The sequence below is a fragment of the Meriones unguiculatus genome, chromosome 2 (assembly GCF_030254825.1).
Source record: "Meriones unguiculatus strain TT.TT164.6M chromosome 2, Bangor_MerUng_6.1, whole genome shotgun sequence".
Taxonomy (NCBI): Eukaryota; Metazoa; Chordata; class Mammalia; order Rodentia; family Muridae; genus Meriones; species Meriones unguiculatus.
This window is the reverse complement of record NC_083350.1, coordinates 54,433,285-54,452,605: the sequence shown is the minus strand read 5'-3', so window position 1 is coordinate 54,452,605 and position 19,321 is coordinate 54,433,285. Positions and strand designations below refer to the sequence as shown.

At 40.6% G+C, this 19,321-nt stretch overlaps 1 protein-coding gene across 1 annotated transcript; it reads right to left on the bottom strand.

Moving 5' to 3' along the window:
• Positions 1-2,286: 2,286 nt before the first annotated feature.
• Stard4 (StAR related lipid transfer domain containing 4) lies at positions 2,287-18,809 on the bottom strand. The gene is made up of 6 exons (XM_060377502.1): positions 18,618-18,809; positions 14,541-14,655; positions 13,546-13,595; positions 9,134-9,260; positions 8,225-8,339; positions 2,287-6,580 (listed from the first exon to the last, which is right to left on the bottom strand). Exons 1-6 carry the CDS (start codon positions 18,653-18,655, stop codon positions 6,351-6,353), a joined length of 675 nt encoding a protein of 224 aa, XP_060233485.1. The 5' UTR covers positions 18,656-18,809; the 3' UTR covers positions 2,287-6,350.
• Between the last annotated feature and the right edge of the window lie 512 nt (positions 18,810-19,321).

The following is a 19,321-nucleotide window of genomic DNA, read 5'->3' as shown; positions in this document are numbered from 1 at the left end:
ATAATATCTACTGGATATTATTCATCGATTTATTTGAAAACTGACTTTTTGTTATAAAGAAAATACAGGAAAGCAGAAAATTACCATAACACTTTCCAAAACCCATTCTTTTTTTTCTCTAGTGTTGAGTTTTACTTACAGATTTACAACACTTCTGTGTCAATCATTGTATTAACATTTTTTATGCTCACCACCATTCTGTCCAAGAGTTTGCCTTTGTTGAGAAAACAACAATATCCTAAGGCTGAGGCTCATCTGAGGGAGTGGAGGGAAATACTAGAGAAAATTAAGAACTCTCTCAGTAAATCAATCAAGACAACTTGAAATTCACATATTTTTACTTCAGTGGTTTTGCAACCTCTAGACTTCCCTTAATAAAGTCATCAGCCCTATACTGAAGCAAAACATAATATAGGATTATAGTGTTCCAGAAAAAAAAAAAACACTAATGAACAAAAACACTTATCATGGTACACCTGCTTCTTCCATATTTTTATTTTAAACTGTGCAGTTCTCCATCCATCCAGCTAATAACACACAAACATGGATATGTGCTTGCTCTCCTGGGATGCATTTGTAGTGCATTCTTCTTAACAATTTTGGGTCACCTCTTGGTTACAAAAGCCTACATATAAAATGCAGACATTTCACTCAGCACTAGGAATATGGCAATAATGCAAACAGAGCAGTACTGGCAGATACCATGTAATATTGACTAACCCAAGAGAAAGGTCCCTCACCTCATGACCTAAAGAAATGATAGCCACGTAGCACCTGTCACTAGGAGGGGTTCCAATGTTTCTTAATCTAGCAAGACAATGTTTTCATGACTATGTTAGGGGGCCGTCATTTTCCCATATGGCACCCAGAGAAACTTCACAAACACCCCCCAAAGCTCAATCTGTGAACAATGTTGTGGCTGGTTATCTATAAAGTCACCATGGGAACACTCTCCAAGAAGCAGGAAATCCTTATTCTTGCTCCCAGGCACCTTTAGATCTTTCATTGTGGGGAAGAACAGGAACAGAGAGTCAGAAACAGAGAAACAGAAAGTGCCATGTCTTTGCCTTCTTCTCAACTTGAAAGCATGTCCAACCAGTTTCCAGGGCTGCTTAGTATTCTCTTAAGAGAAAGCTCAAGGCAACCTTGGAAATATTGGTTCTTAAATTCTTCAGTTGAAAAACATTAGTGATTACCTATATCCAGACACCTAAGTTCATTCCGGTTACAATAATAAAATCTCATCAGCTGGCTGGATTATGAGCAAACTTACTTCTAGAACTTCTGGAAGAAACGGCCAGTCCGTGAAAGTACCTGAAGGTCTGGAATCTGGTCTAGGCTGCCTTCTTATTGTCTATGCATGACAGGACAGGAGACACTAGATGAACTGTGAAAATGACCTAATCCCTTCCCAAAGCCATCAGAGTGGGGACAGGTATCATAGCCAGTTGTTTAGGTGAGGAAACTCCCTGTACATGCCACTTCATAATCATATTTTCTGTTATACACTATACCACCCCTTGTTGCTTTTTTATAACCTAGATTTTAGGTGTCCAAGTAACTACTTCCAATTTCAGATTAAAGTATCTACCCCCCCCCACCAGCTCAGCCTAATTATTTGAATATGTGCCTGAAAACCTGGCAATTACTGTAGTATAGGCAGATACCTATTTGCCCAAGCTACCTGAGTGGCAAGCTAGATGAATGCCTCCACTAAGGTCCATGCACTTAAAACGTGGTCCCTGTGGCTCTATGATGTAGTGTCTAATGTGAGGTGTACAGGTCACGAGGGAACACACTGAGGGGCTCACGACACTCTCGTCTTTTTCCCTCTCTTTGCTTTCTGGATCAGGAGGTAAGGTCTTTTTTTGTTTGCTTGTGTGTTTGTGTTTCCCCAGTACATGCTACCATTCTAGTATGCATACATACATTCTGGTATGCATACATACATTCTAGTATGCTGCTCTTCGCAGAGGTCCAAAGCAAGGCTACTGAATTTTGGACTGGAACCCCTAGAGCTGTTTGCCAAAACAAAACTCTTCAGTTAATTTCCTCAGGTATCTTACTGTAGCAATGTAAGGTTGCAAATTGAAAATAATGCTTTAGCAGTATTGCTGCTGATATTATATGAGACATCAGCAGATGACCCTGTATTAACTTTATTTTCCAGGTTTATATTTTTTTGTTTTTAAACAGTTCAAGTAGTTAAATAACAGTCTCTAAGTTTAAATATATAAGCATTTGGTTAGTAATTCAGGTTAAAGTAACTTTTGCAAACAAGATCAATGACCAGTAACAATCTAAAAATCTTTATTCAGACATACTCCACTGAAATTTAAAAATACATTTTATTTATATCAATAGTTCTTTATTCTAATTACATATACAGATTCATAAAATAATAAACTTCCTAAAAATAATCTCAGTATACCATTTGTGGGAATATAAGAGATGAATTTTAATACATAGCAATATAGGTAAAATCCCTGGAAATAAAATGGTGAGGAAACTGTAATTCCAGTCCTCAGCTCTAGATTGAAGCTCAGGTTTCTTCTATGCTCAGATCTCACCACCCCATACTTGTAGAAGTCCAGTGAGCTCTCCTACGAGCTACAAATGTAGCTCAGTCCCAGGATGCACCAGGCCTTGGCACAGAAAAGAAGAAAGGGCAGAAGAAGACGGACAAGCAACTGCGTAAGTTTTTAAGAAGTCCTCGACAAGTCCAGATTTCCATTAGCTTCTCTGTTGTGCTCAGAAAACTACAATAACCATTTAATTTAACATCCGACTGTAAGGATGCTACCATGCTCTCATAAACACACACACACAGACAAAAGAAAACCTGCCATTGGCAGCAAAGGGAATTTCTCAGTTCAAGAAAGAATGAGGGACAAAGACTGCAGTGTTTTTTCTGCATCTTCAAAACCTCCGGTACTGAACACAACACTATGGCAAGCATTTCCAGAATATACACATTTCCTTAACAAACTATAAGCTATAGGAAATGCTCAACGACACAGTGATGTAGTAGGTTATATTTTTTTCCTGTCCTTCACTGTCCTATCAAAAATTACTTTTAAAGAAAATAATTCTGAAGCAATACATTCTAATTTACTGGGAATCAGTTATTTATTTATTTATTTATATTTCTAAAGTACTTATGTCTTATTCAGCAAGCACTAAAGTGCTCAGCTATAAAAAAAAAAAAAAACTCTGTAAGAAAGCAATTCGTGAATTTTCTGCTTCAGCTTATAGGGAGACACATGAAACACACACTATAGATTTGTGTTATTCATTACCATAGCTGCAGGGCTCATGTGGCTAATGAGAAGTATGGCTAGTCTACAGCAGTAAAACACACATCCTAGTTCAAAGAATTAATAGACACCATAAGGTAACTCAGTAACTTTTTACATTGGTTGCATATTGCATATTACTTTGGATATAGTGAGTCAAAGAAAACACTGATAAAATGAATTTCAGCTGTGTGCTTTTTTCCTTTCTGTGTGTAAATGTTTTCTCTGCATGTGTGTATATGCACTGTGTGCATGCCTCACGCCTGCAGAGGCTAGAGGACATGAGATCCTCCAGAACTGGAGTTAAGAACAGCTGTAAACCTCCCTGTGAGTGCTGGGAATAGAATCAGGTCTTCCGTGAGGGCAGCAAATGTTCTTTTACTGCTGACATCTCCCCAGCATTTGCTAGGATATTTTAAGTTACATATATGGCTTTTATTATTTTTCTGTGATAGCATTGCTACAGAAGCAGCAGTTCAACTATATGCTAGGATCATCCCCACTTCACATCATTTTCATATTAAATGCTTGACATAAACATACTTAAGACATATAAATGTTCCTGAGTTTAAATTTTCACATACACACACACCTCTACTCTCAGAAACAAAACCTAACAAGTTTAATGTCATCTTTCTCATCTTCTTCCTGATACTGCCAAGTGGGATAAACTCTGGTTAGACGAGTATACACAGTATATTCAGAAAAAGGAGATCTTTTTGGGTGACAGAAATGTTCTAAAACTGGACTGTGGTGATGGCTGCACAACTCTTCAAACATGTTTTTTTAAGAATACAAACTTAGCCATTCACCTCCAATACACTGTACATTATGTGAGCTCTACCTTGATAAAGCCACGTCACACAAAGCCAACATTAGTGTCAGGCAATTCATGTATAATTTCTGAACCTACCTTGAAATCAAAATGGCAATGAAAACATTTCTATCAGGCTTGTTTTACTTGCTGTGGGTCTATGCTCAGCAGTGAATTACCTGCCACTCACTCGAGGTCTCAGCTGATGAAGACGGAAGGAACACTAGCTAGATGACCCCAGGTAGCCGTGGTCGTTAGAGGCCTCTGGCTCAGGCAAATGGCAGCCCTGACACTAATGTGCCCAGTCTTGTCACAAAGTGTTTACCCAAGCTGTTGTTACTTTATCCTCATGGACAGAATAATGAGACATCTGAGGCCTTCTGCTCTACAGCAGTAAAAACAGATAGAGTTACAGAAGACATAGTTAAGAGTTAACACTTAACAATCTTCACTGGACTCTCAACTGCATTTTCTTTCCCTGTTGAAGGAGGGAAAAGTAGTGATGATATTTAGCAGTTCAAAAGTTACAATAAATTCAGACTAGGAATTAAAAGCTTATTGATTAAAGCCAGATGGGGTGGCACACACCTTTAAATCCCAGCTCTCAGGGAGGCAGAGGCAGGCAGATCCATGTGACTTCAAGGCCAGCCTGGTCTATACAGCCAAGGCTACACAGAAAAGCTTTGACTAGAAAAACAAAACACAAACCAACCAAACAAAAAACCCTTAGCAATTAAAAACTGAGAACACAGTTATTCCAGTCTAAAAACTGAAATTATTCACCAGGAATGCTGACGCCACCACCTTTTGTCCCAAAAGAGAAAAAAAACAATTTTACTTTTTTGACTGTCAAAATAAATGTAAAGAGTTGACTTCACACTTTAGAGAAACAAACATGTAAATGAAAGCCAAACCTTCATGCATTTGAACCATTCCTTCATGCAGCTGAGCTCTCACATACTTTGTAGGCCTTTTTGTGGCTTGCCTGCCTGCAGTTATTTCCAGAGCTCACTTTACTTCACACTAGCCCAAACCAAAACGCAAACCCACCCACCTACCAACCAACAACACAGAACAAGAAAATGGGGAAGACATAGGCTCGCAGTGGAGAGCCACGATAGTAACGCACGAGGACCGGACACAACCCTGCAATGGCTTTCATGCCGAGTGCTCACACAGACCTAAAGATGTGTGTGGACATGGAGTCACCTCAAATATCCATTCTAGAAGTAAACTAGGTGGATATTCAAAAGTCAAAGGATGATTTGGAATGGCACAGTCATGAAGGAATGTTCACCTAAAATAGTCCCATTATGGTTTCGTCTAGTCACACCAGGACATCAAGGCATCTGGCGGAATCTAATGCTTCTGTTATAGTTCTAGATAGAAGCTACATAAAAACTGTGAATGGTTTTAGCATGCAGTTTGTAGCTTCAAGTTGAGCTAAAAACCGAAGTATGCACTTTTCAGCAGTGACCTTCTGCTGGAGAGGAGGGAGCCCACTAGCTGGTTCCTCTAATGCCAGCTAGTGCTCAGCGAGATGCCACCAGGGCATGCCTGCCTGTTTTCAGTCACTCCCAGAATAAATACACATAAAGACACAAGTATGTTTTTACAGACTTTGCAGAAAAATGTTACCTAGGTATCAAAATAAAACTGTACTGAATTGTGCCTACAGTTACAAGAATGGCTAATCTCAGCATGTGTGGTCTTTCTAATACTTAAAATAGTATAAGTCAACACACAATGAACTCTATATTTACAGACTAAGGAGAACTTTTTCCTTTGTCCAAGGTAGTGGCAAACTCACAGAACATACCAAGAGTAACATACACATTTACATTAAGAACTATTAAAATTTTACAAGATGTTCAAAAAGCTCCAAAATACCATGAGTGGCATGGAGCTCGCACACTCATAGTTTCCAAGCAGCCAAAAACTTCACCTTGAGTCACTCTTTCACTTGCGTGAATAGATTACACTAAGGACCAGAAGCTACATCTTGGTATCCCTTCCTTTGCATCCTCAGACACGCTTCTACCTCCGAACAAGGTGCAAATAGAAGCTTAAGAAATTTGAAATGGCCTATTTACATAGTTATGTACGTTTACTGTAAAGTGAGTGTGCCATGGGACCCACAATACCTCCAGTGTTTCTGCAGGCTTGTGCAGCAGGCAGGAACTGACGGCTTTCCTGGGTCATGCAGCTGCAGCAAACCTCGGCACTACAAGCTGAACGTATCATGCCTTTCGTAGAGCTTTTCGCAAATCACTGTAGAAGTTGGTTAAAGTGCCTGCCATTGCCGTGTCGACTGCAGACTGCGGGATCATGCCGCGGAGATCTGTCTGAATATAGCCTGTCAAGAGACTCTGGTTGGGATTGTCTTTCAGTGGGACACAAAACCAGCCACAGGGATGGTTATAGCCGCGAACAAATTCCGGTCTTGTTTCACTCCAGTCAACACTTCTCCCTACGAGACAGTTTCCATATAATATCATTAATAACAATAACCAGTACTTGTCTAAAATTTCTCATTCAAAAAATATCATTAGATTTCTTGTTTAAATAGTTTCTGTCTTAGCCGTACCAAAGAAAACTAATCCCCAAGAGTTTTGAGCACAGCAGGTTGGGAAAGATAATTACCGAAAAGAATCCTGGCACAGGGTGGGTAGCTACGTAATAGGAAAAATCCTAATCCTTTCAGAATAGGTGACATAATATCATCTTGGTAGCTCCTTGGAAACTGTAAATCCTGGCTGCAGCATCCAGGTCTCAGAGTGACAAGAACAAGATGCATGGTCCCGTAAGTACTCCCCGCAGGCAACAGTCGTCCCCAACGTTAGGACTCAGCAATGAGACAGACAAGCAGGTGTCCGCTGCAACTCAAGTGTACATGACACATGACCAAGTACTAACTTTCTCAGTTTAAAAACAGGGGGTTTCCAGGGACAGAATTTTTAATTTCAAAAGAAAACTACAACATAATTCAGAGAAGGCAACCGCTCTTTAAAATATCAGGTCTACTATAGGTGTGAGTGTGAGCATACGCATTTACCAAGAAATTTTGAGGAGTTTTGAGAGGCCTAACACGAAGTATCAATGACAAGGTCCCTTTCTCAGGAGCGGTCACTTATCCACTTCTGGTAGGTACGAAGTAGAGGACGTTATGTAACTGGGAATAAAAACTTATCAGAGATGGTTGAGGGCTTGTCCTTAAACAAGACAATTAGACCTACAAGGCCCAGGGGACATTCCAGGGCCTAAGAGGGAGGGGCATGTTAGAGGCAGAAGAGAGGGCCAAGGGGAGCAGAATGCGGTCCTCTACGCTCAACACAATTGCTGCAGTCTTGAACCTTCGCATGGCCCACATGAGACTGGTCCTATCAACAACGGAAGGGTGAGAGGCTCAGGGGACCCTAACCCTTACTGTTGAACACTGATGCACTCTGGGAGGGGAGGAGTAATTTTCAGTTGAGTGTCCACTGCCAAGCCCACTAGGCTCCAAGAGATAGTTCTAAACTTAGGTCACACAAATGACCCTGGTTATTCTTAGGTCACACAAATGACCCTGGTTATTAAGTCCAATAGTCAGAAAAAAAAAATAAAGAAATATGACTGGGGGAGGGGCATGGAAGAAGAGGGAGCGAGGGTGGATTGGGAGGGGGCTACAGTTGGAATACGAAGTGAATAAACTGTAATTAATAAATACATCTTTTAAGAAAGAACATGGAGAAAAAAAGAAATTTGGATGTAAGGAAATGGTATACAGGGAAAAATCCAGAGTAGGAAAAGGTAATAATAAGGGGAAGGAAAATGTAGTCAGTACGCATTTGCGTACGTGTGAAATTATCAAATTAATACAAGTGGAAAATTCTTCAGGATAATAGCATGAGACAACATATATTCTCAATTAGTTTTTCTCAAAAACCAAACAAATCAAAAATTTCCACAGAAACACTCAAGATTCCAAGATTTTTATACTACTATTTACTTCCTACAGTTTAACATTAAAAAAAATAGTTATCAATAATTGAGGGTTAAAAATATCTTTTATACAGAAAGACCCAGTACCTGAAGAATACTTAAAGAAAGAACGAGAGTTTTAGGTTATTACCACAGGATAGAAGTCCTTCTTCATAGCCCACAGTATAGGAGAAGTCAACAAACTCCCTTGGGGAAATAATATTCAAGAGCTGACCAGCAGTGGTATAGCGCATCACACAACAACTCTACAAAAAGACAAAAGGTAAGATGGGTGTCACCATTAGAAACAGAGTCATCAGGCTCAAAGTAAGGACTGACTCAGAAAGTTCCGTTACCAAAACTGCAATGCCAGAGTGGCTCTGAAGGGTTACTCTCTCCTAAATGTCAGTGATATTGTATGAACACGACAATGACATGCAAAAATACACAGACGTATTCAGTATCTAGATCTCTATTTAGAGGTGGCTAATTCAATTAAAGCAGCCAACATGGGACAACTGCACATACAGAATGAACAGGTACAAGCTAAAAAGTTGTCTAGTGCCTAATGCAACATTTTCATCTATGGTCTTTGACTTTAATTTAATATAATTGAAAAATCCACATTTAAACTAGAAGCCCAAATACAGGGGTGGTGTTTTTCTGTCTTTGGAACTTTTGGTCCTTAAATTTTACAATTAAAGAGACTGAGGATTTTGATAATCAACAAAGGTAGAGATACAGTAGGAACAAAACCTCAGTACTAACAATCATTAAAATTAGGAACTCAACTTTAATCTCAGCACTCAGGAGGTAGGTGTATCTCTGAGTTTGAGGCTAGCCTGTTCTACATAGCAAGTTTTAGGCCAGTAAGGGCTATATAGTGAGGCCCTGTGTCAAAAAAAAAAAAAAAAAGCGGATAAACAAATAAAAACGAGGAAACTCAAAACTTTTAATGTAACAAATATAAGCATATGCAGATGCTAATACTCACACAAGTGGTGTCTCTGTCTCTAGCCCCCGCCCCCACTCCTCTGTAGTTATGTCAGTAAACAGATACCTCTTCAAAGTGCTCTAAAATATCCAGTGAAGTCATTAGCCGGTCCCAATCTAAGCGCCAGGGTCCCGGGCGTATATGGTCTATTACATTATTGACAGTGTCATCCATAACACCTTGAGCTTTGTATCTGTAAAACAGACAAACAAAAAAGAAACAAAGAATATCCAAATGAACATTATTAGTGCAAAGCTAATACTGAAAAAAGTAGTAAAAATCAACAGTTTTTATTAAGAAAAAAATCTTAACAGCTTGTCCAATAAAAGTTCTACCAATGATCTTGTCAAAATATGTCCTTTTTCCTCAACCAAATTATAATATAGCCCAAACAGTCTGCAGGGCATTCCAAACTTCCAGTTCATACTGCACTCTCCTTAGTTGTTCTCAAACATCAGTACATGTGTATTTTTATCCTTTCCCTTTCCTCCTCCACACCCTCCTCTATAGACCTCCTTTCTCTTTCAAATTGCTTAATTGTTGTTACACACATGTATGTATATACATATGCATAACATATAAACATAACCTGCTCAGCCTGTATGTTACTTGTATGTATGTTTTTCAGGGCTGAACCTTTGGTGCTCTATAACAACTGATAGGCTGTTTCCAGGAAGATGATTTCTCCCGCTGTCAGCACCCTTTAGTTGCCTGGAGTTTTCTGTGAAGGGTTAAGGCCTCCTGGGCTTTCCCATTCACTTTGGCATGTAGTTATCCTTGTTCCTCTCATGTTTAGGAACACCTCTACAAAACAACTTGTGTAAGGCTCAAGGAACATTATGGAAGAGGAGGAAAGATTGTAAGAGCCAGGGAGGATCCAGGAGTTTGCTGTGAGACTGTCTCCTTGTAATGTCAGAAACTACACCCATAACACCCACACATGACTACACTGGCTTTGAAGAAATTTTAGACACAGATCTGGAAAAGATATGTAGAACACATATAAACAGGCATATGGTTATTATAGAGGTTATAGATGAATAATTCCTTTAGAATCAATGAAAATGATAACCCAAAAGAAGACGGGCAAAGCACATGTTAAGATAATCCAAAACATCAATAAATACTCAGCTTCACTGCAAACAAATACACATTAACAAGATACCATTTCATTCACCCAACAGACTGTCACATAGTTAACTTAAAAGGTCTTTGGACATGAACTGGAGAACGTCAACAGGTCTCTCCCTGGAAAGCTGCACACTTTCCACATCTGCATGCAACCTAGAGGAACTACAACCAGCTACTTGCACACCCAGTAAAGCTCCTTCCTAAATTCTCATTTATCACTCCCATATTTCTCAATATTATTCCAGTAAATTCAAGATCCGATGAGGACAAGGCAAGGAAGGATGCAAGAGGGGCGGCCGTCAAGCAATCCTTTGTGTAGGACTAAAGCGCCATTCAGAAGCATGTTCCCTCTCCCCAAGCCTGACACCCTAGCTGAACAGTACAACTTCATCCCTAATAGACTTCTCATCCATGCTTAAGTAACAGAGACAATTCTTTTGCCTGGAATGTGAATTAAACCTTCGTTTCTTAAAACAAAACAAGGACATCTATTCTCCTGTCTCAGCTAAAACAAATCAGCCACTCCCTAAAACCTTTTCAGATCTCTGAGCACAGCTTCCTATGTTCTCCAGTCCCTGGAAGCCACTGAGCTAAAGGATTAATTCCCAGATTGCTTATAATGCTTGATCCAACTCCAATCTCCCTGTCCATGTCAAAAATAGTGTACAGCTCATCTTTCCAGAAACTGATCTTTGCTATAGGACTTCAGAACATTTTGCATATACTAAATGGGGCCAGCAAAAGGGCTGAGTCCTAAGGATTTGAACATTCTACTTAATTGCATATGGCAAATGTCCACGACTTAAAAAAAGAAAATCAGCATGCTTTTCTTGATGACAGGCATAATTCATGTTCAACCATAAGACCAATAAGGGAGAACAAAAGTTATTCATGGAAATACTATTTAGAGATGAATTTTGTTTTAGGTTAAAATGTTTTAATAAAATTATATATTTAAAATAAGCCTACAGTTGTGCTGAGTTTTCAATTCTATTTTGTATTATAGAATGAGCATTTTCTTTTATTATTAAGTAATCTTTTAAGATACAATTTTAAAGGCTACCAACACTTTACCAAGTACAGATGTCTTCATAATTTAGTATCAAGTTGTCTAGTTTATATTCAGAATAATGCCATGATAAAATATCAAATATTATCTTATTGATGGGATCTTCAAGACGAATGTTTTAACAGAATGCTACCTGGCCATAGGAATTCATGCACATGAGAAACTGAACCAGGAAGTGCCACATGAGCATGAAGGCTCAGTACAGTAGTCAATTCAAGGCCACAGTCTCAAAAAGTCATTTTTTAAAAGTACTACAACACTTAGCAATGTAAACTACTAGAAGGGTCATATATACCATATTAAGAAATTCAAGTTCTATGTTCCTATGGCTATTATTTATATCTAGCTCAATACACAAAGTATTTGGCCACTTTTTAAATTTATTTATTACAGTTTATTCACTTCGTATCCCAGCTGTAACCCCTTCCCTCTTCTGCTCCCATGCCCCTTCTCCAGTTGACTGATAGGGAAGGTCCTCCTCCCCTTCCTAGCTTATCAGGTCTCATCAGGACTGGCTGCACTGTCTTCCTCTGTGGCCTGGCAAGGCTGGCCCCCACTCAAGGGAAGGTGATCGAAGAGCCAGCCACTGAGTTCATATCAGAGACAATCCCTGCTCCCTTACTAGGGAACCCACTTAGACACTGAGCTGCCATGGGCTACATCTGTGCAGGGGTTCTAGGTTATCTCCTTGCATGGTTCTTGGTTGGAGTATCAGTCTCAGAAAAGATTCCTGGGCCTAAATATTTTGGTTCTGTTGCTCTCCTTTTGGAATTCCAGTCCCCCCCCCCCATCTTACTATCTCCCCCTTCTTTCATAAGATTCCCTGCACTCTGTCCAAAGTTTGACTATGAGTCTCAGCATCTGCTTTAATGCCCTACTGGGTAGAGTCTTTCAGAGGCCTTCTATGGTAGGCTCCTGTCTTGTTCCTTGTTTTCACACTCTTCTGATGTCTATCCTGTTTGCCTTTCTGAATGAGGACTGAGCATCTTACCCAGGGTCCCCCTTCTTGCTTAGCTTCTTTAGGACTATACATGTTCATATGCTTATTCTACATTATATGTCCAATATTCACTCATAAGTGAGTATATACCAATGGTGTCTTTCTGCTTCTGGAACACCTCATTAGGATGATCTTTCCTAGTTCCCACCATTTGCCTGCAAATTTCATGATTTCCTTGTTTTTAATTGCTGAGTAGTATTCCATTATGTAAATATACCACAATTTCTGTATCCATTCCTCCACTGAGGGACATCTGGGTTGTTTCCAGATTCTAGCTATTATGAATAAAGCTGCTACAAACATGGTTGAGCAAATGTCTTTGTTGTGTACTTGAGCATATTTTGGATATATGCCTAGGAGTGGTATAGCTGGGTCTTGAGGTGGCACTATTCCTAATTATCTGAGAATGTGCCAGATTGATTTCCAATGTGGTCGGAAATCAAGTTTACATTCCCACCAGCAATGGAGGAGAGTTCACCTTTTTCCATATCCTCTCCAGCATGTGTTGTCACTTGAGTTTTTGATCTTAGCCATTCTGATGGGTGTAAGGTGAAATCTCAGGGTAGTTTTGATTCACATTTCCGTGATGAGTAAAGATGTTGAGCATTTCTTTAAGTGTTTCTCTACTATTCTATATTCCTCTATTGAGAATTCTCTGTTTAGTTCTGTACCCCATTTTAATTGGATTACTTGATTTATTGTTGTTTAATTTCTTGAGTTCTTTATATATTCTGGATATTAGCCTTCTGTCAGCTATAGGGTTTGTGAAGATGCTTTCCTAATCTGTAGGCTGTCGTTTTGTTCTGAGGACAGTGTTCTTTGCTTTACAGAAGCTTTTCAGTTTCATGAGGTCCCACTGATTGATTGTTGCTCTTAGAGCCTGTGCCATTGGTGTTCTGTTCAGGAAGTTGTCTCCTGTGCCAATGAGTTCTAGGCTCTCCCTCATTTTTTCTTTTAATAGATTTAGTGTGTCTGGTTTTGATCCATTTGCACTTTAGTTTTGTGCAGGGTGATAAATATGAATCTATTTTCACTTTTCTACATGCAGACATCCAGTTAGACCAGCACCATTTGTTGAAGATGCTATCTTTTTTCCATTGTATAGTTTCGGCATCTTTGTCAAAAATCAGTTGTCCATAAATGTGTGTATTTGGCCATTTTTAAGGCTTTGAATTCATACAAATTCAGAAAGATTAAAACCATAAAAAAAAAGAAAGCTAAATTTTACAGTGATCATGTAATATAATGTATGAGTTACAAAACTGAGTATTTACTTACAGGTACCCATTAAATTCTTCTGAGGGTTTTCTCCAAACTGTTACATCTTTCTAGAAAAATAAAAACATTATACACACAATGTTATAATCACATAGGTACAACCTCATACACAAAATTAATTCTGTAAGTTTAGAGCATCTAACTTTGCATTAAAAACCAATGTAAGCAATTTTTCAGATAGTAGTTACTTGTGCCACAAAGATTTGTGTATGTGAATTTCTTCTGTATCATATTGTACTTACATTATATACCTTATTTTTCAGGAGCTTCTTAGTGATTCAAAGACTTTAAAATTCAAAGGCAATACCATACTAGTGGCTATTATTTATTTTCTTCATTCCAATCTTAGCTATTTACTATTACTGATACATTCAGTCTGTGACATTAGGAACATTAAATGTTATTCTAAAATTGTTCACGCTTTTTTTTAATTAAATAACTCACATTTATTGTGACTATGTTATCTTGAATTAGTTTCTAAATTTTTTCCCAACCATTTCCCAACTGACTATAAATATAAAACTAACTAGAGAACTAGAGAAGAGTCTTGGGCTGGAGAGATGGCTCAGCCGTTAAAGGCTAGGCTCACAACCAAAAATATAAGAGAAGAGTCTCGCTTCCAAGCTTGGCCCTGACACCCACCCAGGGTAAAGAGGAGTACTAACTGTCTACTCACAAGCTCCTCATAGCCTGACGTGAGGACAAACTCTCAATGGCCATCCTTCCTTAAACTGAAAATGATCCACTTTCTTCATTGACTTGGAAAACTATACATTGCTCTCGTTGCCATGAACCCACTACCAAGTCTAACAAGTAAAGAGCTACTAACTGGTTCCTTCCTTGGCTATGATGACCCACCATCCCATGTGCAGAATTAACGATGCTACATCCACTCAACGCATTATTTCTCATCCATATTTTTCCTAATATTTTAAAAGTCACTAGACAATTCATTGGTCATACACAAAACACTGAAACAGTAGTTATGCATTTACCACTTTCTTTGCAACTCTCCACTGATCTTCTTCAATGCTGTGATACTGGATCAGAGTGTTTTGAAGTTTAGTTGAAAAAGAGGGAACATCAGACAGGCCTTCCATTTTGATCTTCCTGTTATACAAACCAAGATTAGCATCAGCAAATACTGGAGTAAGTCAAATCTTTCAGAATAAAGTCTCCTGGGGGAGCTATAAAAGACAGCTGCTCCTGGACCCCATTACTAGTGAACTAATCAGAAACTCTGAGAACAGGAGCTGGGCAGAGGTTTTTCCTGAAAGCTTAGGATGAGTAACTCATAGCCAGGAATAATAATGAGGCTTTTTGTTATTAGAATCACTCAAATAAAATCACAAAAAAGACAGACGGAAGAAAGCCCTCTTATCTATAGGCTCTTAATACTCAAGTGTTCCTCTGAGTCTCCGCTCCCCAGGCAGTTCCAAAGTCTGGAACAGTTCCAGAAGCCTACTTAGAACTGTGATCTGAAGAAGCATTTCTACTTGCCCAGCATTTTCTTAGCAATGTATTATTAAAATGACAGCTGGACCCTGATTCTCAAGCCAAAGGCTGGGAATCACTCTTAATGATTACTAGAGCGTTCCATTCACACCACCAATCCCCACTGCCTAGTGTGTGTTTCCTACGGTTTATGTTCCCAATCTAAGCTTGTCAAGACTTTTGATCTTTGGACCTGGGATTTCACTGCCTGGACTACTGGATTCTAAATCTTAATGTGAACTAACAGTGTCCAATGCCAACTGCAGTTAGAACTCCTGCCCTTACCACAGATTTCTCCAAGTGACTGTTACACCATTCTTTCATTCCTCACTGCGCTTAGCAGCGTCAGAAGCTGATTTACTTATTGATATGTAATTCTACTCTTTAACCACATGGCTTAACCAATGGGGCGAGGGTTTTTGTCATATGTATTACTAATACTCACCTCTAATACTATGAGGCAAACAGTGTTAAAAAAAAAACAAACAAACAGGTTTTTAATATCAACCCACCTAGAACACTATGTAAAAGCACATAGTAAGCTTTTAATATCATTGTGAAAATGTTTTGTTCCACAGAAGAATTGGTATTCTTTTATCATCTTTTGATGCTGATACCAATTTCTTAGCACAATTACTACATTACCCCTACTCATTCTAGTCCTGTAAAAGGTTAACAGAGAAAAGCTAAATCACTAAAATCAAAACCGGAAAAGCTTCATTAATACTTCTGTCTTCCAACCAGAGCTAAGAAGTATTTAGCTAAAACAAAAGGTTACAGAAGTAAATCAATATTTAAATATCACAATGTAAATTCCTCAACTACTAAAATTAAGTAGAAAGGTGGGAAAGTATAAGTGAAAAACTCAATAACCTAAAACTCGAGATCCATAAAAGTGATGTAAAATTTATCAATATAGATCCCATCTATCCATAGAAAGTAGATGAGCTCATTCCAAAAGCCTACCAGTCAAGACTACATGCTGCCACTCAAGAGCCAGAACAATGACCTCGCTCAAGACTGTGCTAGAAACAAGCGCAAAGTCTCGGAGAGCTTATAAAAGAAATTTATCCAGGAGTGGGATCATCGTGAGTAAGCCACAGGCCATAAACCCAAAGGTCTCCTAGGAACTTCCAATGGGTGGCAGATGAACACTTATTTTTTTCAAAATTATTTGATAGAAATCATATGAAATGGAAAACCACTATTATCATAACCAAACATTAGCTTGTACAAAGCCAGCACAGAAACGTGAGCAAGACAAGCTACCTAAAAAGGTGAGAGTCTGGAACTCTGAGACATTTCTCTCGGTTTCTTTTCTTCTTTGCCCTAAACTTGGTCAGCTCTCCCTCCCGTGCTTTCTTACAGTCCACACAATAAGCATTCATATTCCACTACTTAGCTGTGGAATCTTTGGGGGCATAAAATACAGCTGGTCAGGGTTGTGCCCCTCCTGACTAGTATGCTGTGGAAAGCAACGAATATGTATCGCCATTTACGCCAATCATTTTTGAGCTTCTGAACAACAACAAAATCCCGTTTACCATAAGAAAGCATCTTCTCAAGGAGTCTACCACAGTTTGTCAGCATCCAGTTCTAAAGGATGGAAACAGATAGGATCCAGGTTTTGCTCTCAAACCCAGTCCGTCATTTAAATGAATCTCCACAGCAATTACAAAGCTAAAACTCTAATTTAAGGATGCCGAAGTTCAAGGAAGCAAGCAGAGACTGAAGTAAATGTAACATCAAAGGTTCTCTTTTAATCCTTGAGGTACTTCGCTCAGCAGTGGATTCCTGCGTGGAAGCCCAGGATAAACAAAGGTAAGTGTCTAAGTTGTAATGTATGTGTTAAGCATCTCTCAAAAGATTGTACAGGAGTCGGCAAGGTTTCAGCTCTCTCCTGAGAAGAGCAAGCGTTTGGACTAATTGAAGCAAGGCACACAGACTGCCTTCCTGCAATCTTCAGCCTTGGAAATGCTTTTAAATACCACTCTGAATTTCCTCCTCAATCCTTTCCTCTCTTGACTTTTTATCAAGAATTCCTCCCACCATAACAACAATAACAGGAACCACCTAAACAAACTCTTAACTCCATACAAAAAGTCCTATAATCCTGGCAGGCCTCCGGCCAAGAATTAATTATTGTCCGATTTATACCTTTTCGGAAGTTCACCTTTGTGTTTGTTTTCTCCCCGTATTTTCTCGAGTGGAAACTACTGAGGCCTGGGAAGATTTTCTTGATGCTGTGTGTTAGCCCCAAAGTCGTGATTAACACAAGTCCGGCTACTCTCACTTACAATGAAATGGAAATAGGTTCTCTTTTAAACGCACTTTAAGACCCGCAAAATGGCTCAAGCGATTAAAAGTGCCTAAGTTTGATCCCCAAAAGTGACTCCCCACGTTGCTCTCTAACATCCACATGTACCACAAGAACTGTGCCATGCGTGCACTTCCACTCCCGCACATGCATTAACACACAAAACAGGAAAAGAGAAATACTTCGAGTATCCCCAGAAACTCTCTGTTCTCTTCTGCCCTAACACCCTTATTAAAGATTCTCTGCTATCGGGACTTTGAACCTTCCATTACCTAATTAACACAGGTGTTATGTGAGGCGCGACAACCTAAGGAGCCACAAACTTTCTTCAACAAGACGGTAAACTAAGGACTTACGGAATTACACATTCTAACATAAAAATATTAACAAATGCTCAGTTTCCGATCTATCTTGAACCAGAAACTTAACTCTTCTAACTAGAGTCAAGTATGGAAACTTCCCATTTTTGAGGCTGGCCCTTGCTCAGTGTAGAGGCGTGATTCACGAAAGCCTACTTCCGTGGCGTGGAGAATGACCCCCTTTCAAAAGCCTGGCACACGGCCTGGCAATGTTAACGCTCTTTACGATGCTTAACACAATATTTACGTTCTAATGACCCCACGGCCTTAATTTCGGGTCTAATTCAGTGTATGAGCATTTAATGCTCTTAACTGGTTTTTTTCTAAAGTAGTGACGTCCTACTATGCAGTTCGTCTTTTTGGTAGTTTTGCACTGGGTTGTTTCAGTTGATTCTCATGACAGCCTGAGTTCATCCAGTCGGGATCACCACGTTACAGAAAGGGAATACTGCAATGGAAAAGTTAAATTATTTGCTCAAGATCCCAAAGACAAATGAGGGAGGGAACAACAACTCCAAGCCAAGCCCTTTGATCTGAGTTTAGAGGTCAATCTTGAAAACCAAAAGCTGGAAACTGACCCGCGGACCCTCAACAGACCCGACATGAAAACCTGACCTCCACAGTGTACTCAACTGCTTCCCCGGCTCCGGAATCCCAACACCCCAGCTTTCCCTGGGCAGGAAAGACGGGAACTCGCGGCGGTAACTTTCCTGAGTCAAACCGCGAACTTGCAAACCGCTGCGCCCCGAGGAGGTGTCTGCGGAGCCCGTCCCCGCGGAAGCGTGGAGAGAGGGGTCGGCCCTTGCAGGGTCTCCGCGGGGCACGCCCTCAGGACCTGCCCCGCCGACACGGCCGCCCTTTAACAGCGGAGGAAACTGAGGCCTACGGGGCTCGGGGCTCACCTGGCGCTCGGCGACCACCCGCTCCCAGGGTCAGCCATCTCTCTCCCCTCTGCGGGGAGCGGCTCCGGGAAACGTCCGTCCTTCGGCCGACCGCCCCGTTCCTAGGCGGCGGCGGAGGATGCCAGGAGGTCGCGGAGTCCAGGAAAACCTTCTGCAACCCCGCGCGTTTCAGCAAGTTCTTCTCCAGCCCGCCCAGGCCCGGCCGGCAGCAGCCAATGGGCGCGGAGCGCCTCGCGGCCGCGGCCAATCACAGAGCGGCAGGCTGCTGGGGTCCAGACGGGCCCCTCCCGCAGCCCCGCCCTCAGCCCCGCCCCTCGAGGACCCTTGGGGAAGGTGGGGGGTGGAGAACCTCCGTGAAGTGTTGGCGAAGCAACGTGTATTCGCTGGGATTGGCTGACGCTTCGGCGTGAGAGGCGCCCATTGGCCTCCGAGGATGGACCGATTCCGCGTGGGTGTGGGCTGGCCGGAGCCTGACGGCGCTTTTGGCGTGTGGGTTTGCCTGTGGGCTTGGATCGGGGCCGGTGTGCCGTGGCCAATGGCTTGTGAAAGGGCTGTGCAAAGCTGCGGGGAGAAGAAAAAAAAAGAGAGAGAGAGGAATAATGGTGAGGGAGAAGGGCCCAAAGTTTCCACCGATCCCGAATCAGAGGCTGCTAGGGCAAGCTGCAAAGTCTGCTGAGAAAAGTCTCTCTCTCTCTCTCTCTCTC